Raw genomic sequence first — 26,683 nt, 5'->3', positions numbered from 1 at the left:
CAAAGGTGGAACCAATAGGCAGACATTATTTTTACTGGTTTTCACAGATATAATTTTCACTAGATAATTTACAATTTTTATAAGTTTTCTACTATGCTTATTATTAGAAAGAAGGAGCTTCTACAAATACATATCATACTACTTAAGTAGTCTGGACATGTACTCGCTCAGTATTTTTAATTATTTGATTAATGTTTTAGATTAGTATCTATTAAGAACTCATTAATTCTGAAATTGTGCTTTATAGTTTACTGAAGCCTCCTTTGCTTAAAAATATAATAATTAATTCAAGCTGTTAACAAAATCACTTTTATTAGGTTGACTGTCTTATTTTTATAATGCAGTACTTTAAAGATATTATCATAAGAGTAACATCCATCAAAATCACATAAAGAAATATTAAGGCTTCTCAGAGTACCTAAAAAGTTTGTTTCTAAGTAGCTTAAGAAAATAATTTTTATTTCAAAGAGTGGAAAGAGTAATAATAATTCAAAGCAAATCTTGTAAATCTTGAATGGTGATAAGTAGCTAATCTTGAATGGTGATAAGTACTTTATTATATTAATAAAAAAATAAGCAGTGAGTGGCTGAAATTCATTTGATTTGGAAATTTTGAGCTGCCAAATGAGATCTACATCAAGAATTACAGTAAACTCTATCAGCTCTAAATGTAAAATTTCACCAAAGTGGGATGACCATTTTTAAAATTTATGACATGTACCTGTTTTACTAACAATGCCTTTCTTGTCTATGCAGCACAAAATAAAATAAAACTTTGTAAATTACTTAGTTTTGTTTGAGATAAATATTCTTGGCAAATTCGATGAGAGCTGGGATGAATACTCAGACCTGAATTATTTGAATATCTACACATATTAATTAAAATCCACTATCACAATTCACATAACTTTGTATTGAGTAGACACATCTTTTCCTTTCTCATGTTTTTGACTTTTAAGTCTATTAAATTTAAAGCCTTGATAATGATCAAAGAAAGCTCTCTAAACTGCCCATAAGTTTACAATAATGTCAGTAGCAAATTTACTTTAATCTCCACCTCTTTGTGACTTACCCTTTGCAGTTGATCTCTGTTGCCCTTTTTGGAGTCCCTCAGTCTGTCAGTAAGATACTGGATAGTGTGGAGACCGGTGGCCAGCGAGACCGTGGAAACTGGTAGCCGGTTCCACAGGCAAGGATGGCAAGGGAGCTAGAACACTTACGTATCTGTTGGCAACTCTTTTTTTTTTTTTTTTTTTTTTCCATTTTTTCATTTTTCTGAAGCTGGAAACGGGGAGAGACAGTCAGACAGACTCCCGCATGTGCCCGACCGGGATCCACCCAGCACGCCCACCAGGGGGGACGCTCTGCCCACCAGGGGGCGATGCTCTGCCCCTCCGTGGCATCGCTCTGCCGCGACCAGAGCCACTCTAGCGCCTGAGGCAGAGGCCACAGAGCCATCCCCAGCGCCCGGGCCATCTCTGCTCCAATGGAGCCTTGGCTGCGGGAGGGGAAGAGAGAGACAGAGAGGAAAGCGCGGCGGAGGGGTGGAGAAGCAAATGGGCGCTTCTCCTGTGTGCCCTGGCCGGGAATCGAACCCGGGTCCTCCGCACGCTAGGCCGACGCTCTACCGCTGAGCCAACCGGCCAGGGCTCTGTTGGCAACTCTTGCACGACTAGTGGAAGTGTGGAGAGGATATGCCAGGGTTGGCAAAGAAAGTTATTTGTCATTGAAAAGACCTTACACTTGGGTAGCAGTGGACTGTAGTGTGCAACTTGCCAAATTCTGCTACTTCAGGCTGGAAGTTGTGTGTTATATAAATCTGTGTGTGTAGGGGGGGGGGGAGAGAGGGAGGAAGGGAGGGAGACTTGTTAGATTTTTTTTTTCCCTTGCACTTTCTTGGTTTGTGAAGTTTCAGGCTTAATCATTATGAAAAGGCAAGACAAATTATGGTCATATTATTATCTCTTAATGACATACAGTGGAAGTGAAGGCTTGCAGAGACTAAAGCTATCAATATGATATTAAATTTAAATAGATGGTAGATGGATTTATCTTTAATTCAGGCAATTTTTTTTTTTTTTTTTTTTGTATTTTTCTGAAGCTGGAAACGGGGAGAGACAGTCAAACAGACTCCCTCATGCGCCCGACCGGGATCCACCCGGCACGCCCACCAGGGGCTATGCTCTGCCCAACAGGGGGCAATGCTCTGCCCCTCCGGGGCATCGCTCTGCCGCGACCAGAGCCACTCTAGCGCCTGGGGCAGAGGCCAAGGAGCCATCCCCAGCGCCCGGGCCATCTTTGCTCCAATGGAGCCTTGGCTGCGGGAGGGGAAGAGAGAGACAGAGAGGAAGGAAGGGGGGGATGGAGAAGCAGATGGGCGCTTCTCCTATGTGCCCTGGCCGGGAATCGAACCCGGGTCCCCCGCACGCCCTGCCGACGCTCTACCGCTGAGCCAACTGGCCAGGGCCTAATTCAGGCAACTTTGAGTGAAAAAGTAAAATATAAATATTCTAATATACTAATCTATACTAAGCACTGAGAAATACATCAATATGTAAATGAGCAATATATAAAATCATATAAGATGCATAAAGTTTTTTAAACTCTGAATTGAATTTATCTTCTTATGACTGAGTATATTTTTTCCTTGAATAAAGGTGTATATTATTAATATGTTAGAAAGGAAGTAGTTACTTTAAATTGTATTTATTTGGGCCTGACCAGGCAGTGGTGCAGTGGATAGAGCATTGACCTGGGATGCTGAGGTCCCAGGTTTTGAGACCCCAAGGTTGCTGGTTTGAGTGCAGGCTCACCAGCTTGAGTGTGGTGTCATAGACATGACCCCATGGTTTCCAGCTTGAGCCCAAAAGTCGCTGGCTTGAAGCCCAAGGTCGCTGACTTCAGCAAAGAGTCACTGGCTCAACTGTGGGCAACCCCCCAAACCATCAAGGATCATATGAAAAACCAATCAATGAACAACTAAGGTGCTGCAATGAAGAATGATGCTTCTCATCTTTCTCCTTTCCTGTCTGTCTTTCCCTAACTGTCTCTCTCTCTCTCTCTCTTGTCTCTTGTCTCCCATAAAAAAATTAAAATATAAAAGAATTGTACATATTTGGTCATAGACCATGACATTTGGTCATGACAGAGAAAGAACAAAAACATACAGGAATAAAGATTTAGTATCCTGTTTTTTAAAATATTTTAATCCTTTGGTCAGCATTGAATTTATCATTTTATGCTAATTTTGCTTGTTTTTTTGTTTTGATTATTATAATAATACTATTAATAATAATACTAATTTTTTTAATTCTAATTAGTCTGAAAACAATAACACCCATTGGCTGAAATTTTAAATTATAGACAATACTGAATCACATTGATTTTCCTTTTTAGGGATTAATACTCAAGTTAAAAACTAGACTTTAATCACTTTGGAATTACAGAGAAAAAAGTAGGTGACATGGAAGGATGACATAAATATTTAAAACTCTATGAAACTGGAGAAGATTTTAATTTCAGATATCATCTCAGTTAACTAACACAATCCTAAAAATAAAAATTCCAAGATTCAGGCTAGTTAAAGAAATGGATTTAATTATATTTGTGAAACTATTCCTAGGTAAAGATACTTTATTCTAAGTATTTTGGGCCTAAATGTGTCATACTTTTTCTTTGATTGGGTATATTTTAATTTGAATGAGGATAGTTTGCTTGATGATATTTTGGTGCATTATGCTTATTAGAGACAATTAAAAAGAATTAAATGTTAATTAAATTAAAAAATTAAACTTCAAGTGTAGTTAAAATTTACATTATGTCTAATAGATACACATGCAATTTAAATAATCTAACATTATAAATACATGTTAAAAATGTCTATATCCTGTGTTGAATTTTTTTTTTGGAATAGTTATGTAGAATTATAATTTTGGTTTAAATGTCATAATCATCATATAGTACATTTTCTTTATTATGGTATATATCATTTTCTATATTAGTACCCAAATTAAAACAATGTCTTTATTGTAAAATATGTGACAGATATGATGACACAAGTTTGTATATATAAAATAAGTAAGTGAAAATAAAATTAATAAACAAAATATTAAATAATAGGTGATATATCAATACATATGAAAAGGGATGATTATATAAATGTAATATTACATATTATGTAAATTATATGTATTTGTACCAAAAAGACAATATTATTTTATAAATATATAGTATTTACATCTTTTAAACATTCTATTTGTATTAAAAATAGATCAAGAAGCTGATGTGGATAAGGCTGATAAAATTATTTTATTTATCCTGCTGAATTGTTAATATTTGAGAGTGATTACATCTCTTTTCCTCTTGAAGGAACAAAAGTGTTATTGTAATCTACCAAGGGAGCAAAAATCTAAACCTTTTGAAATTAATTAAAATTTAAATAAAACTGGTTGATCACTTCTACACTAAATACACTCTTAAACATCTTATATATAATTTCTACCAGTAAAAACATAAAGCAGGACTTCATGAAGAAAAAATTATTTTTATCAGAATGTGTTTATAATTTGTTTTTATTAGGCAATTAATTAAGCATCATGATAGTTCTGCAGATTTAGATTTAGACCAGCTCATAATCTGGGAATATTTAAATTACATATTTCTGGACTCTTAAAGGGAAACTAAATTTTTGTCAGGATTTAAGGAAGTTACAAGGGAAAAAGATTTGATTTTTTTTCCCTTTTGACAGTCAGAGAGTCAGAGAGAGGGACAGACAGACAGGAAGAGGAGAGATGAGAAGCATCAATTCTTCTTCATTGTGGCACGTTAGTTATTCATTGATTGCTTTCTCATATGTGCCTTGATGGGGGGGGGTCTACAGTAGAGTAAGTGAGCCATTGCTCAAGCTAGTGACCTTGGGCTCAAGCCATCAATCTTGGGCTTCAAGCCAGTGACCTTTGGGCTCAAGCCAGCGACCATGGGGTCATGTATATGATTCCACGCTCAAACCAGTGACCCCATGCTCAAGCTGGTGAGCCCATGCTCAAGCCAGATGAGCTTGCACTCAAGCCACAAGTTTGAACAAACCTCAGGGTTTCAAACCTGGGTCCTCCGCGTCCCAATCCGCTGCTCTATCCACTGCACCACCACCTGGTCAGGCAAGACTTGATTTTATTGACATTTTTAAATTGAGTATTTCTTTAAGAATCAGTGCAGGTTGATGTTAACTTGTTAAAAAAATTCTTAGATGCTGAAAAGTGTCAAAGTCAAAGGGTTTGACTGGAAGACAAAGCAAAGTCAGCTATCATGTTGTTAATTGTTATCTGGATTTCTGAAGAGTTTTTGTGGCAATCATGGGAAATCACAAACCCTGTGGTACATTTCACTTGTAATCAAGGAATTCATGGCTTGGTTTCAGTTAACTCCAGGGGAAAAAAAACTGCTGTTCTTCTACAAATACAGATTTAACCAGTAAAATTGTCTGCAACCTATGCATTGAATTCAAGTCACCATAACTACACTTCAGTTAGAAAGGTTTGTCATTTTGTGGCTGCTCAATATCTTGCTACTTTTAAAAATCTTGCCATGTTTGCAAGAACTGGAACAGATTAGATAAAATAGAGGAACATGGGAAATCAAACTGTTGCAGTACAAATGGAGGAGACAATCATATCTAGGGCTATTGTTCCCACAGAAAAAGATCTTGACAGTTTTTGTGCTGACATCTTTTCAACATTATAATCAGAGAAATTGTCTTTAATATACGGTTTACTTACTAGTCCTTACTTGAGATAGCCTTCAGTGCACAGCTGAAATAGGTCACACTGTGGTGTATGTACTCCAAAGGAGAACTATACCTAATGAATTAAGTATTCTTGCTCCAAAGCAGTGCAAGCCACAGATGTGTATGTAACTCCAAAATATCATAAGATAGCATGTGAAAATTCATAAGCTCATTACATATGTACAAGGTATTTTGTTTGAAGCTTCTCTAATCCTATATATATATGGTTGTTTTTGGAGTAGCTATGTAGAAATACAATATGTATGTATGTATGTATCTGAAGTCATATTCTTAACAATTAGAAAATTGCATTTTAATATATTTTTTTAAGGAGTTAAAAATCTTTCATAGAAAAAGCACATGAGGCCCTGGCCGGTTGGCTCAGCGGTAGAGCGTCGGCCTGGCGTGCGGGAGACCCGGGTTCGATTCCCGGCCAGGGCACATAGGAGAAGCGCCCGTTTGCTTCTCCACCCCCCCCCCCTCCTTCCTCTCTGTCTCTCTCTTCCCCTCCCGCAGCCAAGGCTCCATTGGAGCAAAGATGGCCCGGGCGCTGGGGATGGCTCCTTGGCCTCTGCCCCAGGCACTAGAGTGGCTCTGGTCCCAACAGAGCGACCCCCGGAGGGGCAGAGCATTGCCCCCTGGTGGGCAGAGCTTCGCCCACCGTGCCGGGTGGATCCCGGTTGGGCGCATGCGGGAGTTTGTCTGACTGTCTCTCCCCGTTTCCAGCTTCAGAAAAATACCAAAAAAATAAAAAGTAAAAAAAAACAACAAAAAACCACATGAAATCGCTGGGCTTATTTTTGAAACAGGAGGCATTGCCTCCACATTTTAGGTAAAGACATAGATGTTGGAAGTTGACAAGACTTACTCAAGGCCACATGGAAACTGAGAAGGGATGAGATGGATTCAGTGGTACTTAATGATTCACCCACATTGTGTGCAAAATTAGTGTAATCACAGTCCATAAACTACAGCATCCATTGTGCTCAAGGCGTGGCCTTCAGGAAAATCCTTTGAAAGGGCAACCAAAAACAATATTCTCTGCCTCTTTTTTGTATGCCTCTGGCATGATTATGTGGGTGCATTTCTGTGGGAAAATAACCCTTGTCTGCATTACTCTCAGAGTTCTTTTCAGGAGGTAGAGAGAGTAACAAAGTTAATATTATTGGCACTTGTGCCATTCTTTTCAAGTGAATATAGTTGATAGGAGGCATGTTTATGAATGTTGCTAGCAAGGAAAGAGCACATGGCTGTGATATTGTATTTTCAATGTTCAACAATGCCCATTATGTACCAGGAATGAGGTAGGTGCTAAGAATACTGAGATCAATTATGACCTTTCTTAATTTCAAGTATGATCAAGTCTGAGAGGAGAGAGATATAAACAGGTGTAATTCTATACAGGTAGTGTGACGATAGATGCTGGGGCTCTGAGAACAAAGGAAAGGCGTGTAGCAGGAAAGACTCCTTGGAGAGTATCAATAGCTAAACTGTAGAATAAAAGATAAGTGATGCTGGAGAAGATGCCAAAAGTCGGGGAGCACAGACTCATTATTTTTACATATTAAAATATCATTTTTAACCTTATTTTTGGCTGAGTATGTGCCAAGTATACCACCAAGTATAGATGAAGTTAATCACGATTTAACTGAATGAGAATAAAAGATTCAAGGTTTTATTTATAATATTACATACTTTTTTTAAAAATATCTGAAGATAAAGTGTTCTTTAAAATTCAAACTGTTAATCTTGCTTTGGAAACACTATTGTAGTTTGACTCGTGATTTTATGTAATAATACATAGTTTCATAGCTAAGATCTATAATGATATCATTAAAGTGAAAAAAGCAGATCAGAAAAGAAACAAATCAGAAAACCTGAACCCCACATAAAAAAGCAGCCGTTCATTTAAATTAGAAGAAAAACTTTCCTTTATTTAGCTACAAAAAGTGCAGCAATAAAAATCATTATATTTATTTATGCTGAGCAACTAATTATCCAATTCATATAATGATTATTGCTTCAATTTATAATCGGTTATTTGTGCTGGGGTTTTTTTTGGTGACAGACAGAGAGAGGGACAGATAGGGACAGACAGACAGGAAGGGAGAGAGATGAGAAGCATCAATTCTTCGTTGCAGCATCTTAGTTCATTGACTGCTTTTTTATATCTGCCTTGACAGGGGTGAGGGGGGCTGCAGCAGAGCCATTGACCTCTTGCTCAAGCCAGTGACAGCTTGGGCTTCAAGCCAGAGACCTTTGGGCTCAAATCAGCGACCATGGGGTCATGTTTATGACCCTGCATTCAAGCTGGTGAGCCCATGCTCAAGCCGGATGAGCCCGCACTCAAGCCAGCAACCTCGGGGTTTTGAACCTGGGTCCTCTGCGTCCCAGTCTGATGCTCTAGCCACTGTGGCACCGCCTGGTCAGGCTCTATATGTTTTTTATTACATATTATTTTGTATTAGCTGCAGGTATACAGGACTGTAGTCAGACAATCACAAAGTACTCCTCTTTCCATATTTCCTGTACCCACCTGGCACCATATATAGTAATTACAATGTTATTGATTATGTTCCCTATGCTGTACTATATATCCCCATGATTATTTTGTAACTACCAATTTTTACTTCTTAATTCCTTCTCCTTTTTTTGCCCAGCCCCTCAATCCCTTTCCCCTATAGCAATCTATCAGTCTGTTCTCTGTATCTGTGAGTCTGTTTCAATTCTGTTTGTACATTTACTTTATTTTTAATATTCCACATATAAGTGAAATCATTTGGTATTTGTCTTTTTCTGACTGACTTAATACTTAGTGTAATACCTTCTAGGTCCATTCATGCTGTCACAAGTGGTAAATTTCATTCCTTTTCATGGCCAAGTAATAGCCGAGCTCTTGGTTTCCTTGAGTTTTTGTTTTTTTGGGTTTTTTTTTATTCTATTTTGTTTCTATTCTGATCTTTATTATTTCCTTTTCTCTACTCACTTTGGACTTTGTATGTTGTTGTTTTCTAATTTCTTTAGTATTAAGTTTAACTGTTTACTTGAGGTATTTTTTGTTTCTATGAGGTAGGTGTGTTTTGCTAAAAATTTCTCAGGTAAGACTGCTTTCCCTGTGTCTTACAGAGTTTGGGTTGTTGTGTTTTCATTTTCACTTATCTTATAGTGTATTTTGATTTCTTCCTTGATCTCATTGTAAATAACACATTATCTAGCTTCCATGTGTTTGTTTTTTAATTTTTTTATAATGGATTTTTAGTTTTATACCATTGTCATCAGAGAAGATGCAAGTTATTGAGACTTGTTTTTGTATCCTAACATGTCATCTACCCTGGAAAATATACTGCTCACAAAAATTAGAGGATATTTCAAAATAAGTATGAAGCGATAAAATATCCCCTAATTTTTGTGAGCAGTGTATTTCATGTGCGCTTAAAAAGTGTATATACTCTGCTGCTTTGTGGTGAAATGTTCTGAAAATGTCTATTAAATCCATCTGGTCTAGTCTGTCATTTCAGGCTGCTATTTTCTTAATAATTTTCTGTTTGTAAGATTTGTTCATTGATGTCAGTGGGATGTTAAAATACCCTACTATGACTGTATTACTATTGATATCTTCTTTAATGTCCATCAGGATTTACTTTACATATATAGGTGCTCTTGTGCTGGGTGTATACATGTTTACAAGGGTTAGATCCTCTTGTTGAATTGATCTCTTTATCACTATGTACTGTTCTTTTTTTGTCTCTTTTGTAGCCTTTACCTTAAAGTCTATTTTGTCTAATACAAAGTATTTGTATTAGAAAAGTATTTCTAGCTCAACTTTTTCATTTGCATGAATATCTTTTTCAATCCTTGTACCTTCAGTCTGTGTATATCTTTAGTTCTGAGGGATGACTCTTGTAGAGAGTATATGTGTGGGTCCTCTTTTCTTATCCATTCCTCTTGTCTTTTAATTCAGTGGTCCCCAACCCCTGGGCCACAGACCGGTACCAGTCTGTGGACCATTTGGTACCGGTCTGCAGAGAAAGAATAAATAACTTACATTATTTCCGTTTTATTTATATTTAAGTCTGAATGATATTTTATTTTTAAAAAATAACCAGATGCCCTCTGTTACATCTGTCTAAGACTCACTCTTGACGCTTGTCTCAGTCACGTGATACATTTATCCGTCCCACCCTAAAGGCCGGTCCATGAAAATATTTTCTGACATTAAACTGGTCCGTGGCCCAAAAAAGGTTGGGGACCATTGTTTTAATTGAAGCATTGAGGCCATTTACATTTAAAGTGACATTGATAGGTACATATTTATTGCCATTTTATTCTTTATAACTGTGTTCCTTGTTTTGTTTTGTTTTTTTCCTTTCTTTTCTTTTTCTTAAAGAAGTCCCTTTAACATTTCATGTTATACTGGTTTAGTGGTAATAAACTTCTTTAGCTTTTTCTTGTCTGAGAAGTTCTTTGTTTCTCTTTAAATTTTAAATAATAGTCTTTCTAGAAAGAGTATTCTTGGTTATATGCCCTTGGTAATCGTTACTTAGAATATTTCATGCCAGCACTTTCTGGTTTGAAATGTTTCTGTAGAGAAATTAGCTGATAGGTTTATGGGAGCTCCCTTTTAGGTAGCTGTCTTTCTCTTGCTCCTTTTAAGCTTATCTCTTTGTTTTTAACCTTTGCAACCCGAGATCTGCCTCTACCTACCAGCTGCCTGTTAGCCCAGTGACTGAAAGAGCCTCTGGTTTACACTATTAGTATGTGGTAGGTTCTCAGTGAGTCACCAGATAGGTACCAGTGGTGTTCACCAGGTTAGTACAGAATCAGACTCAGCACCAATTGTGTTTGAGGGCCACTCATCAACAGTGTCAGGGTACACAAACACCAGCTGCCACCTGCCTGGGCTCATAGACCTTTGGGTGGAGTGGAACCTCAGGGGGTTGTCAGGGTGAAGCCAGAAGGGTTCATCAGGCTAAGACAGACCAAGATTTGGCCATGTGGAAGGAGGGCTCTGCACAGGAATGGTGGTGCCAGTGTAGGAAGGAAAAATTGATCTTGCCTTTTGAGACACCAAACTCAGTCTCTGCCAACCCAGGAGTCTGCCTGTACCTCTTCAAAAGCCTTCCGTGAAAGTTTGCACTGTGGGTCCAGGTTGGTGGCAACTCGCTGACTCCTCCACAGGTCTAGAGGTTGGCAGGGCAGGGCCACAGGGAGTTGGGAGGGTAAGGCTAGTGCATTCCCTTAGGCTGATGCCATATGCAAAGTAGTGCTCAGCACAGAGACCTTGGCTATATCTTTTGTCTTCTCCCCAGAGACACACACACCCTCTAAGTCACCTTTCCTCCTCTGGAGCTCAGGGTGAGTGGCTGCCAATGAGATTTTGTGTGCTTCTCCTTTGAGAGAGTGCCTGGCTTCTAGAAGACTCCCGTCTTTTCCTGGCAATTAGAATCACTGCTAATTTTCACAGCCAGATGTTATGTGGGCTCCTCTTTTTGTTTTCTGGTGCTCTGGGCTGATGTGAGGTTAAGACCCACGCTCCTCAGGGGGAACCTTTGCAGCTGAGATACCTACCCCTTTGGATTCTCAGCTGCTGCACGTAGGCGCAGGACCAGCCCTTTTCACACCTCTGCCCTTCCTACCAGTCTCAATGTGGCTTCTTTTGTATATCCTTGGTTATAAGATTTATGTTCAGCTAGTGTTCAACTGGTTATTTAGATTGATTTTTCTATAATTTAGTGTTGATTCCAGTTTGGTACTGAGAGGAGGGAAGTACTTCCACTTTCTCAGCCACTGTATTGGTTCCACCAGATTCTTTTGTGTGAGAGCAACCTGAGATCTGCCGCTGCCTGCCAGCTGTCTTTTAGCCCAGTCACTGAAAGAGCCTCTGGTGGTACAGTATTAGTGTGTGATAGCTTCTTAGTGAGTCATAGATAGGTGCCAGTGGCGCTCATCAAAAGTGTCGGGCGTACCAACACCAGCTGACACACATACGCTCATGCATATTTATATGTATGTGTGTGTGTGTGTGTATGTATATGTATATGTATCTATGTATCCATTGTCTTAAGTCACCTTTTGTCACTGCCTAACCTTCTCTTCACCCATCTGGCAGCTGTGGTCAGTCACTAGGGGCTAAGAGAGACATCTTGACTGGATCTCTCCTTCCAATCTTTTGCCTAACTTCAGCAGTCTTTTGAAGTGAATGAGCAGTTGTAGCCAAAGAGATCCCAGAATATGTGTAGAAGGGAAGCCAAGGGTGCCCCCAAACAGCACTGCAGAAGGCAAGAACATCAAAAAAATTTGCTCATCAGAGTTGGCAGTTTTCCTGCAGCTTTATAAATAATTCATGCGAGTAACGTTTACCAAGAACTGCACAATCACCTCAAGAGCCTGAGAATCTAATGGGGTTTTTAAAAAAATCTAATAGAAAAACATCAAATTACATCTTCATATATTACCCTCCAGTCTGTGATGGTACCTCAGTCTTCCCTTGTCTTTCAGGATCTCGACACTTTTGAAGAGTATTGACCAGTTATTTTGACTAATGCCTTTCAATTTCTCTTTGTCCGATTTTTCTTATGATTAGATTGAGATTATACATTATTGGGGAGGATACCAGAGAGGTGATGTGTCCTGTCACTGTTTCATATCAACAGGTACTTGATGACAATATATGGTTTGAAAATGTTCATCAATAGCACTAGATTTTTTAGGCCAGTGAGGTAATAAGCGGAAATGTATCTCTGAATAGAGCAAAAGTTAGTTTGGGTTACAGGGGTTGGAAATATGAGATAATGAGTGAGTTCTTCTCCCAGTACCTTATCGTGTATTCTTCCAAGCTACTACAGTGTAGGACAGGACATATTACTCTGTCAAGTCATTCATAGTACCTGAGCTCTCCTTCCTAACTCTGAAATTTATTCTGAATGGTCTGAGCTTTTTTCTGAATCTGATTTTCTGCTTCAGTATCCTAAGGATAGTGCTAGTAGAAAGAAGGGCACTAAATGAGTAAAAAGCATTCCAAATAGTGTGATTTCTCTCTGACCTTTTTAATGCTTTCAAAACATTTTTTAGAAGCATTAAAAGATGGCATTGGTTGACAACCCAACATACAGCTTTCATTATGGTTAAGGAGAAAAGTTGATATTGAAGGCCCTCATTATGTGTGGGAATAACAGGGTATTATAGTAGAATCACTCTTCTCACAAGAGCCTTTGAATTTTACACAGGACAGGAAATTGCAATCAGATCAGTCAGTTAAAGGCACAGCATTAATCTCTTGCTTAATCACTGACTTTGTTGGATATTTTAATTTTATTGAGGCAAATAAAGCTTGTGTGTAAATAAAAATGAAAGGATTGTGAGTATAAAGACTTTATTGCTAGTGCTCCCCTGTTGAATACAGTGATTTTCTGGTTTCCTGATCTGCAATGAATTGTAGTCAGTGGCATAAGAGAGCACCATATATTAATTCAAGGTGCCATGTTTTGCCTACAAAGCATAAATATTTAAACATTTGCATTACTATTTCTGAATGAGTGGGTTAAGTAGCTGTGAAATATTAACTCGTTCTTTTGGGTATGATTGAAATATTACATTTAATCCTTACTCCCAGAAGAACTCCCCCCCCACACACACACAAATCCCTGTGTTCTATGAAATGTTAAAGAGAAAAATCTCATTTCAGTGTCTTGCTTCATTTAACTGGTGTCAGGTCTGTGATACAACATGGCAACTGTGTTGCAGTTGAGAATTTAAGATTTTCATCCTGTTTTTGAGAACAGTACACAAGCGTACCTCACTTGCCCTACTTTCCCTAAAGGTTGTTTGTAAATTGGAATTTATAACTTCAGAAGCAGAACTGGAAACCTAGAGTTTTTTTTTTTAAAGGGAAGGTTGTTTTTGCAATGTTTTATATTCTGTAAGCTTGTTATTGTTAGTATTGAGATATTAAAGCAAGATTTTTTGCTTGGACTTCTGAGACCAAGAACTTCTTGCTTATTTAGGAACCAGATACTGAACTATATTTTAAATAAGTCGTATTAGTCTTATCCATAAAAAAAATATATATTCTTAGCAGGTGGTTTTTTAAAAAATGGAAAATGATAAGCATTTCACCATAATAAAAATTTGTTATTGTTATTGTTGGAAAAATAATACAAACCATAAATATTTATATATCTCCCCCACTGGATAATATGTGTGTCTATTTCCCAACTAATATGTTGGTATTTTCACATATTTTAATTCTACATGTATATTAAATCTCACCAGACATTATAGTAATTTTATACCTCTAATATTAATACATTATAAGTAATGTCCATAATTTATTCAGATTCCCTTAATTATTCCCTAGTGTTCTTTTACTGTTCTATGATCCCATTAAGGATACCATATTACATTCAGTTGTCTTATGTCCTTAGACATCTCTTGACTAATGTTTTTTCATAATTAGACTGGAGTTGTAGTAGTTTTAGAGGAAAACTACAGAGATGCAGTGCTATTTTTATCATGTGATATCGTGCTGTCAGCATGACTTACCACTTTTGATGTTAACCTTGATTAATTGGAGTAGTGGTTGCTAGGTTTCTCTCCACTATAAAGTTACTCTTTTATCCCGTTTTCACACTGTACTCTTTGGAAAAAAGTCACTATATACAGTCTCACACTTCAGGAGCGGTAGTTTTGCTTCTCTTTAAGAGTAGAATATCTACATAAATTATTTGGAGTTCTGCATTGGAGTTTTGTCTGTCCTTTCCATTTACACTGTTATTCAATTATTTATGTTGTAGGCATTAATTTATTTTATACTTTGAGTTATAATGCAGCTTTGCATTAGAGCTTTATTTTATCTCGAAACTCGTTCCAGCTTTGGCCACTTGGAACTCTTTCAGTTGTGTCCTTGTGTTCCTTTGATATAATACCATCTTTGTGGGTTTTGTGTTTTAGTGCTTATTTTAACTACCTCATTTTGTGGTACTACAAGTTCTTTCTCCAGGCTTATTTTCCCCCCAGTCTTAGGATCAACCATTTCTCTAAGGAGCTCTGATTGATAATGGTATTAAAAATCAAGATCTGGGTGTTAGGTGTGCTTGTTGCTACTGGGTTGACATTGCTTCTGGTCTGTCTCATCTGACAGAGCAGGAACACACATGTGTGTATACTAACCTGTGTGTAAATGTGTGTACTGATAAGGAGTCTATAGTATATGTATAAATATACAGATAGGGCCTGACCTGTGGTGGCGCAGTGGATAAAGCGTTGACCTGGAAATGCTGAGGTCGCCGGTTCGAAACCCTGGACTTGCCTGGTCAAGGCACATATGGGAGTTGATGCTTCCAGCTCCTCCCCCCTTCTCTCTCTCTCTCTCTTTCTCTGTCTCTCCCTCTCCTCTCTAAAAATGAGTAAATTAAAAAAAAAAATCCTTCATAAATATACAGATAGGGTAACCATCTATTTCTATATTAAGCTAAATATGAGTTTATACTATCGTTTCTAATCTCTTAATACATAGATTGTTCAAGCTTCCGCCTCTTGCTTATCTGTAAACTCTTTCTCGAACAGTGAGAAACCTGTTCCAGCTATCTGCCACTTATTTACTTAATTGCTCAATTCCAGTGTACTTGTATAGCAAATTCAGGATAGTTAACTTGCATTCTGTGGAACACAACTTTATACCAAAGAACAGTGCCTGTGTACAGTTTATTTTGCTTTCAGTCTTGCAAGCTCCAATTTTCAGTTACTTAGGTCGTCACCTTTCTCTCCACCCTCTTCTTGTGTGCTTTATTCATACATTTGCAACATGATCAGATTATATTTTCTTTAAAACAAATCCTTTTCTTTCATCATGTTTTATTCTGAGTATTTTCTTCTGACCTATGTTTTAGTTCATTAACTTTCTCTTCAACTGGGTTTATTACACTCTTCATTTTGATTATTATATTTTTCAGTTACATATTTTTCAACTTGTTTCTTTTTGATAATTTTCATTTTCCTATAAAAATTTTCAGTTATATCTATTATCCCTTTGAACATATTAAACATATTCTGTGTCTCATGGCTTCATTTGGATTTCATGTGAATTTCTTTACATTATATTTTTCCCCTCTTTGGTTTTTATCTTTTTGCCTAATTTTTTCTTTTGCTCTGTTTAAATTTTATTGAATTCCAGAAATTATATTTGAAAAAATGGCAGGTAAAATGAAATATAAGATGGTCTTCTTCCAGAGAGGATGTATTTTTTGCTTCTAGCAGGAAACTAGGACCACTAGAAATCCTGATAACGTTAACCTAAGTATAAGGATCGAGATGACTTGAAGCAGGGCTACTTCTATTGTGAAGATTTATTTATTTATGGTGCATAGCTCTTTTGAAAGTACCCAAACCAAAGAATAGAGAGTTTTTCCAGGGGCTTTTTTCTTTGATATACTGAACATTTTCAAAATCCCTACTTAACTTCTCAGTCATCACTTTTGTACAAGATTTCACTAAAAAGAGATGGTTGACTCAAATGATCCTAAGACCCTTGAGTGTAGGGCACTGAGTTGTGCTTAGACAAAGCTCTTACTTATTTCTCTTATAATCCTGAGACTAAAAGTATACATAAGAGGTGATGAGAGCCAGTTGAGCAATGCAGTGCTAAATTGAATTGTATAAACAAATAGAGAACAAGAGGATCTATGTTAAGTTGCTGTTTGTTTTTTATTGGGGTTTTTTTTTTGTTTTTTTGCAACAGAGAGAGAGACAGAGAGAGGGACAGACAGGGACAAGAGAGATGAGAAGCACCAAGTCTTTGTTGCGGCACCTTAGTTGTTCATTGATTGCTTTCTCATATGTGCCTTGACCCAGGGACTACAGCAGAGCGAGTGACCCCTTGCTTAAGCCAGCGACCTTGGGCTTCAAGCCATCAACCTTTGGGATCAAGCCAGAGACCATGGGGTCATAACTATAATCCCATGCTCAAGTCAGCAACCTTGCGCTCAAGCTGGTGACCTCGGGGTTTCAAACCTGGATCCTCTGTTTCCCACTCTAGCACTCTATCCACTGTGCCATTACCTGCTCAGGCTTAAGTTGGTGCTTATATAATATATAAAAAAAGAATAATACAGGTACATAAAGCAGAAATTGATGAAGGTTGCTGCCTATGCCTTGGAATTGGAATGATTGACTTTTTTTTTCATTTTTACATTTCATATCAGACATACTCTTTGGTGAGATAAATACATGACTGAACCTACCTCAATTTTAATAAAATAACTTCTTTAATAGATTAAATTTGTGTTTTTGTTTGGGGTTAGAGAGAAACATTTATTTTTAGAAAGCTTTCCCCATGGACCTTTAGAAGTAGATCCAATTTTCAGTTCCTCACCTTCCCTTTCAGATTTTGCTAGTGTATTGGCATAGTTAGACTTCTGGCCTTAATTCTGTGTCTTGTTTAACTGTGTGACGTTTTGAGCCTGAGATTCTTTATCAGCAAGTTGAATAATATATAAAAATGATTGGGAAGACTCACTGAAAGCTGAAAATTACATGTGAATTATCCATTGTTAGTATTTAGGGGAATGTCATTAGATTGTGAGCTGTGGAGATAATGATAAGTTTAGAAAGCTCTGGATATGGGCAGATAATGGTAATATTTCATTTAAAGGGAATTGAGACCTTCAGAAACTCAAATTATGATTTTTTTGTGTGTATGTTAATATTTATATTTAATTGTCTGCTTACTTGCTTAACAAATAATTACTGAGTATCTTAAAAGGGTGTGGCCCTGTGCTGGACACTGAGGTCTGAAGAGCAAATATGTACACAATCTTTGTCCTCATACAGTTTAATGAGTGAGATAGAACATTATCAAAGAATCAACCTAATAAAAGTAAAGTCACAACTATAACTGATTCTTAAAGAAAAGGACTGTGTTATTACAAGAATGCATAAGAAGGGGATGAAGTGTTTGTCTTGTTGAGCAAAGTCAGGGAAAACGTATTCAAGGAAGTGATGGTTGCTGTTGGACTTGAAATATAGGAGTTAGGAAGATGTGTGGAGGAGGGTCCAGACTATGTAGTCATGGTAGAGATTCTGGCCTTCATCCCAGGGATAACAGGGAAACCATTGAGAGGAAATTACATCATGATGAGGATACTCTATCCTCGTGATCAGATGATTTGAGTTGATCTTTATGATGTTTCATATCAGCCAGTTGAATCATCCATTTTCTATTATAATGTTTACATAGAAGAATAACTTCATGTGAACTATTTAATACAAAGAGAGATTTGTTAACTTTATGCCTAGGAGTGCATTATCAAAAAAACACAGAATATAATTCCAGATAGCATTTAAAAGTCATCAGACTTAAAAACAAATAAATAGATAAAATTAAAATCATAAGACTGTGTTCATTTACTCAATGAATAAAGGGTGGCTATTTTGCAGAAGTCTTTAGGATAAAAACAAGCCAAATTTGGCTTTCAGTTATATTCACTAAATTTTTATTTAAAAATATATATTGGTATATGCATATAATCAAGTTTTTCTATCTCAATTAAGAAGATGAATTTGAGTAAAATCCTAAGGAAGGCAAAAGAAAATTTTTAAGTATCTAGAGGCTCCATTTTGTGCAGTGAGGCCAGGACGAGTAAGGGCCTGAGGCGGGAATGGCATGAGTATTTACGGAGCAGCATAAAGGCCAATGTGGTTGAAGCAGAGTAAGGGAGCAGAAAACTGGCAGGCAACATGGGAGGAGGTTAAGTGGGAAAGAAGATACGTAGCCTCTTAGGATACTGTGAGGACCTTGACTTTGACTTAGAGGTAAGAGAACAATGGAGGGTTTGGTCAGAGAAATAATGTCATTTGACTTCTATATTAACAGGCTTTGTTTGGCAGCTGTGTTGAAAACAGACTTAAGAGAGACAGGGTTGAAAGCAGGGAGATAGTTAGGAGGTCATTGCAAAGATCCAGCCTGGGCTGAGTAGGTGTTGGTCCATAGTATTGGCAATGAAGATGAAAAATGGCCACAGGCCTTGCTGACAAATTGGATAAATCAAGGATGCCTTTGTGGTTTTTGTTCTGAAAACAGAAAATATATAATGACCATTTCTGAAAGAGGGAAGGCTGTTGGAGAAAAAAAAATCTCGATTTTGAGCGTGTTGAGTTTGAGATGTCTTATAGTCTCCACTGTGGAGAACCTTTTTAAAGCTAAATATTGCCTATCTCTTTTAAAGAAAAAAATCAGGGTTATAATGTTATCAAAGATTCTGCCTCTTTACTTTGTCTTATCAAAGATTCTGACCATGCAAGTCAGAATCTCTCCAACTTAAAACTCTCCAATGGCTTTTCACTGAATTTAGAATAAAATTTAAATCACTCCACCACACTCTCCAAGACCCTTCCTATATATCCTCCCTTGCCCAACTTACTTCTTAACATCTTCCTCTTCATTTATTATGCTACTTCTATAGGGGCCCTATGTCTGTATCTTGAATATGCCAAGATCATTTCGGTCTTGGGGACTTGTCGCTGTTGTCTCTTTCTGGAGTATTCTTTCCACTTTTTTGTTTTTCCTCTGTACCAGAGACTGTGCATTATCCTTTAGATTGTAGCCTTCATATTATCTCCTCAGAAAGTTCTTTTGTTATCTTTATTATTATTTTCATAGTCCTTCTCATCCTCTAAAATTATTTATTCACATATTTACATATTCATTGATTTGTCTCATTCATCTCCCACCAGGTATCTTATCTGACTAGTTTGCCACTTTATTCTCAGCATGTAATACAGTGTCTGGCACACATTAAACATTTAGTAAATATTTGTTAAATAATTGAATAGAGGTACGAAGAAAAGGACGAGGTGGAGTTGTGTTGGCTACCATGTGCCTCCATTGATGATTGCATTTTATGCTGTAGACTTTATAAGTTGCAAAGTATTTCATGTGGGATTTTACATTAAAAATACAAAATCATTAGGTCAGACCTCCCCATTTATATATGAAAATGAGGCTCTCAGGAAACAGATAACTTTCTATGCTTACTCTGCTTTTAAGTGACATTCTGACCTGACCTGGAATCCATGTCTCCTGACTTTGAATCTGGCGTTCTTTCCATATACCATGGTAGTTAGTTCTTTATGATTCTGTGGGCGCTAAGACTATCTCAAGAAGCAGCATGTAAACAAGTGGTTTAGATAAAGTGAGAAGTGGTCTCAGATTTTGCCGACTTGAGAATTATAACATAGAAAAATTATTTTAGTTTTAATGAAGTTAACAGGAAATAGCAAAACATTATTATCGAATCACAAGGAAATTGTTTGTAATTTGAAGTCTTTTTTGTCATATTTCTCTGTATAGTGAAAATTGTTTAATATTATACTGTTGAATATGATAAAGAAATGTAAATATTATAGTAAATTTAATTTTTCTCCTTTTAATCTTAATAAAAGCAAGGAAAAATTTATAATACAGAAGAAGATAATTATAAGAATAAATCTGTGAAAACTATGTTGATACTTTTTTAAGGGTACTTAACTATAAGTTAATATACAGTTGTTGTTTTTTTTAATTAGGGCAGGTTACAAAGGAAACTATAAATTTTTCATCATCTTGTGAACTCTACAACAAAACCCAAGCATCTCTCCATGAATCCACCCAAATTCTCTGCTTTATTCTGGACACAAGGCACTTTATTTCTAGGATTGGCTGTTTTATGATCTTTTAACAACTTCTCTCTTGATCATCCATTTCTCTAGAAAATGGATCTGAATAGATAAATGATGTGTTTTCCTTTAATTTCACAGAAATGTCTTGGAAGGCTGAAAAGCAATTTGTGATTCAGTACATTTTCTTGTCTACATCACAAAAATAGCATTGTATTTGTATAATATGCAAAATTTGTGTTTTATTCAAAATAACCATCTTGATTGAATAAGATTCAGAGTGGGGAGCAAGTATTTTACTCATTTTTAAATTTATTTATGACTTGTCTTATTCTTAAAAGTTTTCAAGGTAGTGTATAATAAGATACAATATTATATAAGGCATATAGTAAGACATGGTGAAGTAAACAATGTGAGGAAATTGAAGCAAAGGGGAAAATAATTGTGATATATCTAAAATATCTACAGGAGACAGTAGTAGATCATGAAGACTTATCCTGCTAGAAACGGGCCAAAATTTGGCTTAAGCCCTCTTTTCAGAGGGGAAATCTCCATTTCATAATAAACAGGGTCCTTTCAGAAGAGAAAACACAAATAAGCATGGATTGCTAGCACTGAAACCAAAGAGAATTGTACCCCGTTGTTCATCACTCGATTCTGTTAGAATAACAAATTTGACAAGAACAAAAAAGAACCAAATTAAAGAACTGCTTCTTGAAAAATTCCACAGTGACTTCAACATGAGCAGTTCAGTGTTCAGTTTGGAAAACCTGTCCACTTGCATTTGGGTCTGGTTTTATCAAGACGGGTATATTATTTGGATATAATTGAATATTTACATTTACTTGAAAACAGTAAATATTGCTAGTTTCTACCACGTTTTTGATTAGTGTTCAGTGGCAAGAATTTAATGTTAACAATGAGGGCTGAATTTAAACAATTAACCAAATAGTGGTAGGGTTTGCACAGTCAGAAAACTACCACAGGGATTAAATAATCCAGGCATTATTTTTAAGGTTTCTATTAGATTCTAATGTGGTGAGCTCTGGTTATATAAGGCTTGTCCATACTTATCAATATCAAAGTGTTATGTTTGAAGTGCTATAAATAGAAACTTTATCTCAGAGATCATTACTTAACGTACCAGAAACGTGCATAGGAATGGAGGAGGAAGATAGATTCTAAACAGAATCTCCAAAACTCGAGTTTTTAAGATCTGCAGTGAAATACATCACAAATATTAGCTTGCACTTCTGAAAGTCAAATAAAATTATTTCTAAGAATAAATAACTAAATGAACTAAAATACTGTGTTATAGTTTTCCTTGTGTAACTTGAAAGAGTGCGGGCTAGGGGTTTGGGCTTATATATACAAATATATTTATCATAGTCTTCAATTATCTTTTCCTTTCATAATTTTCATGTGTATAGAGCTACTTCTAAAAATTAAACCTAGAAGAGGTCAAGGAGATACTGGTGGAAAGAGGAATGCCTTGTGTAGAATACTTTGACAAATGGATAAGATATTTGAAGTAGGGGAAACTGGGAGTCTAGGTATCTAAATGAGCTGTATTTTAAATATTTTTTTAAAGGAACACTTCTTATTATAAAGTTCTAATCAAATGAAATAGCAGCTAATTTTTTCTTCTATATTCCATTTTTAGAAACCATATTTTGCTTAGCTAGACACAATTTTTTTGTGACTTGTCACTGGTCATCAGGTCTGTGGGAGGTTTATGGGTTTTAGTGATTCACGGCTAAGCAGTAAACCAACCTGTGGGCTTGGGAAAATGCCCCTTTTTATGGTGAGGAACAACATGCATTTGCAGGGCAAATAGGCCAATTTTAAGTTCTATGACAAACACAGCAGGGATACCCCATGTTTATTATAGACCATAGCACTGCCTTATCAGCAGTGTCTATTCTACCTAATGTTGGCCATTAAATTAGCACAGAGTAATGGAATACAAGTCCCTCTAAACTGCTGAATGCATAACATGTTTTACAGTTGCCTGGGTCAGTGTCAGTAATCACACTGATAAACATTTTATGGTGAGAACCAACAAATGCTTACTTAATCCCTAACCCTCCCCACACAAACTGGGAAGACATCTGTACAGGACCTGCTTTCTGAGAAGATAGTGCCAATTGCTTTAAATAGGTAAACAAATTGGAAATAACTGTTGGTATTAGCAATATACTTTTAAATTATCCTATTGAAAATAAGGCTTGGTGACTGTTATCCATGTTAACCTTTTGAGATAACCTTTTAAAAATAGTGTCCTATAACATCCTGATCATAGGAAAGTTTTGTAATTTTTTTATATTTGTGATTATTGATATGAGTAATAATCAATTTTTGAGTATTTTAAACTTTTATCCTAATTAATCATTTAGATAGCATGGGAAATGAAATGTTTTTGAGATATAAGTTGTTAAAACTAATATACCTGTTTGAAATATTAAGATTGGTGGGATAAATAAAATATTATTTGAATGCTAACAAAATGTACTTTTTGAGTACAGGAAGTCCTCAGGTTATGACAATCTTGACATAAGATGTTTCAAGTTTATGGCACTTGCTCCCATAAAAAATTGAGATGTGAGTGTTTTGGCTTATCCTGTTAGCGTTGTACTTATGTACTACATGGGTGAACTAGTTTGGTTGTGCGGCAGAAAAATACGCAGTATTCTTTTTCTGTGGCTTAGTTGTGCTTTTGTGTTCTAGATTGTGATTTTACAACTGTGTTAAGTTAGGTAAGGGACTTAGGCCAGGGTGTGTTTTGATTTACACCAAAATTCAGGTTATGTCACTGTCTTAGCAACCGAACTGTTTCATAACCTGAGGACCTCTTTATACAAAGTTTTGGGTTAAAGAACAATGCAATTATGCTTCAGTTTCTTTTAAAATATAAGCTAAAGTATGTTTGTAGCAATACCAGGATTTTTTTTCATGATTAAGCTATACATTTCTAAAAAACTTTAAAATATAATTAACAGATATTTGAAAACTAATAATATATGTTTTTGCTCCTTAATTGTAGTCATGATTTCATTGGAGAGTTTACCACAAGCTATAGGGAACTTTCTAGAGGGCAATCACAATTCAATGTATATGAGGTAAGAGGAATTTTATTATATTATTTTCTTCTGGAATAAATAGATTTATGTTTTAAAAGTATAGATTTTACAAAGGATAAATATCAAAGGCTAACTTAATATTAATGTATGTAAGAATCTTTAAACTTATTGAGCAGACTTGTTTCCGAGATTAAATGTATTATTTTTCTTTAAGCCACATGATCTTTTAAACCTATGTTAAGAAATATAAAAATTTTTTCTATGTAACCCTTTCTTATTTTTAAAAAATTCAATAAGATACTAGTTTATTTTTTTTAAGTTTCACCTTTTTATGTTTTGCTTTCCTACCAACCTCCTTCTTAAGCCCTTTTTAATAAAATCAGTAGTATATGCATTTTAGTTGTGTCAACATGGTGTTGTAAAATGACCTGTGGTCTGCGTAGTGTGTTTGTGCACATTCACTGAGGTTTAGATGAAGACTGAAGGAAATGGCATGGTGTGATTCAGGCATTCCAAGTTATTAAAGCAAGCATGCTAGTTACTCCCACCTTAGCGACACACCTTTGCCAGGTAACTACCAGATGTGTGTTGAACAAGTGGCATGTTTTAGCACATGTTAACCTTTGAACTGTGACCTCTGTATAGTCTCTATATTTTTAAATTTAATATACCTCAATAACAAATGAGACTATCTCAGTATTTGGTCCCTAATGGCAACTTGTTTTCCTGCCAGATTAATAAATCGACCTCTTTTAAGTTAAGAGTGAAGGAATCACCTTCTTTTACCACCTTCTTGCTAGACTGAAGCAATTGCATTCCATGAATTCATTCATGTGTTAACTTTATAATAAACTATTTATTACATGTCTTCCATATTCCCACTTTGTGTCAGGCCCTGGGGATACAGTGATAAATGAAAATGTCAGTGTCTAATGGGAGAGACAAACACAGGAAAAATACACGTTTGGTGTATTTTGAACATTGCTGTGTACAAGAATGTACTTAGTGGACTATGAGATACTTGGGTGTGAGGCAGACTTCACTCAAGAAAACTTCTCAAGCAAGGACAAAGATGGAATAATGGATCAATTTTTCTGTTTGGTTGTTCCAAGGAAGGAATACTAAGGGTCTAAACAAGCAATGGAAGTAATATGGGACAGGCTGTACTTTATAGATGTCTGTTTTCCCTGTTTGCCCTCAAACCCGAGGAGGAACAATATGTGTACCAACCCTTCTTGTAATTCAGACTTGTGTGCTGCCAGTCACCACATAACCCTCCATAATTTAACCCTTTTGTATAAGGTGATACACTCCTTATATGCTCCAACAGTGTAACACTCTGCCTTGGTGATCATTTGCTGTTTAAGCAGAAACCCCTGGGCAGCCAGAAATTACGAGTTAAGGCGGCCTCAGGTCTTCCCCGGCCATGCACAGAGACCTGCACATGTACTTGGCCTTCTGGATTCCCAGCAATAAGCCTGAGCTTTTAAAAGCTTAAGCTAGTTTTGGCAAGTAAACCTTCTGTTTACTTCTTCTGGGATGATAGCATCTCCCCCAGAATTGCAGTCACGATGACTAGGAGCTCATTTCAAGGCTATTTCTAGGTCTGCAGTGGGGTCCTCAGTTGGTGTGCTTATTACCAGGAGCTCAGCTGGGCATGGGTTCTGTCTGGTCCCTAGGTGGATGAGACTGTCTCTAGCACCTTGTTCAGGAAGGTGGTGCTGGGCCATGCTTCTTTTTAGGGTGCACAGTTGAGTGTTCAGTCACCTGACCTGTTACTAGGCACATAGGACCTGTCAGGTCACGGGAAGAGCTCCCCTTGGAATGAGCAGGACTGGTCTGGACCATGCCTATGAGGACCTGGAATTAAGGCCATGCTATTTCAGGTTCCACGTCCAAGACAGGTCTATAGACCTGGCTCTGGGCGCACAGAGGCATGTCTCCCACTAGGTCCCTGGGTGGGCTGGACTGTTTCCTGGTCACGACTGGCGGGGCTGGAGCCAGATGTAGGGGTATTTCAGGATTTCTTGAGGTACATACCTGAGTGTTTCTTGATGGTTCTCTATACCAGAAAGATTGCTCTACACTGTGGCTGGGTGGGTCTGGAAGTGAGTGCTGGGCCCTTTAAGGACCTAAGGGGTTGCAGACAGCATCATTTCTACCTGAGACCCTGGATCTGCAAGATGTAGGGGACTGCAGCTCGGAGCGGGCTGGCCCTGAGTAAAGGATCCTTCAGAATGTCCACGAGTGCGGCCGCACTGTCTCCTGCTGGCTCCCAGTCACAGCAGGCCTTCACATTCTTTTTTAATCTTCATGTTTACTCTCTGCTCCAGCCAAGCTGGGCCAATTACTATTTTCTCTTTCTAGAATGTTGTATTTGTCTATTTTTCCCCCCACTGGAGCCCTAGTTTAAATTAATAAATGCTAGTTTAAAATATACTCATAAATTCTATCTTCTTCCTTTCCTTATCAAAATACTTCCTTTGTGTTTTGAAGTAAGATATGCTGAAAGATTTTTTTCCTAAGGCACTACCTATTTGATTTATCCTACTGATTGACAGGCCTTACTCATCTTTATATTCCCTATATCCTCCAATATCTTGGACAGGGTAGGAGTGCAGTAATATTTTCTCACAGCATAAACAGTTTAGAATTTAGCCTCTGGCCACAAACCACATTTACCAAATATTATGCAGCCTGGGTGTCTGGTTAAAATTATTAACAGTATAAAGCAATAGAGTTTATAGCCCTTATATAGTCACATATTTCAATGATCTGCTATGTTATAGTATATTTAATAACCTAATAAAAAATTATGTCTCTTGACTATACTTTTTTTCACAACTTATATATATTTTTTTCTACAGAGCAATCATTATTATTTAGAATGTGGGATAATAAAGGGCTTTTTCACTTTGATACAGATGGGTAAGGGTAATCAATGCCTAAAGTAATTAGAACATTAATGAAAAAGAGGTTTTTTAAAAAAATGAATATCCCTAGTAACTATTGCAGAGAAGTGTTGGCTAAATGACTGTGCGAGAGTCATACTAAAGCAGGAGTCGAAAACCTTTTTGGCTGAGAGAGCCATGAATGCCACATATTTTAAAATGTAATTCCATGAGAGCCGTACAACAACCCATATACATTACGCATTATCCAATAAAAATTT

The 26,683-nt window shown here is 36.8% G+C and overlaps 1 protein-coding gene across 1 annotated transcript in view; it reads left to right on the top strand.

The window, feature by feature from the left end:
• Nucleotides 1–26,683, top strand: part of CPNE8 (copine 8) — a 219,232-nt gene that overhangs the window by 127,854 nt on the left and 64,695 nt on the right. Inside the window, exon 11 of the mRNA XM_066258094.1 lies at nt 23,475–23,550. Coding sequence (XP_066114191.1) covers nt 23,475–23,550 — 76 coding nt within the window. The remainder of the gene's footprint in view (nt 1–23,474; nt 23,551–26,683) is intronic.

This window comes from Saccopteryx bilineata, chromosome 2 (genome assembly GCF_036850765.1).
Source record: "Saccopteryx bilineata isolate mSacBil1 chromosome 2, mSacBil1_pri_phased_curated, whole genome shotgun sequence".
NCBI lineage: Eukaryota > Metazoa > Chordata > Mammalia > Chiroptera > Emballonuridae > Saccopteryx > Saccopteryx bilineata.
This window is presented reverse-complemented; position numbering and strand designations above follow the sequence as displayed.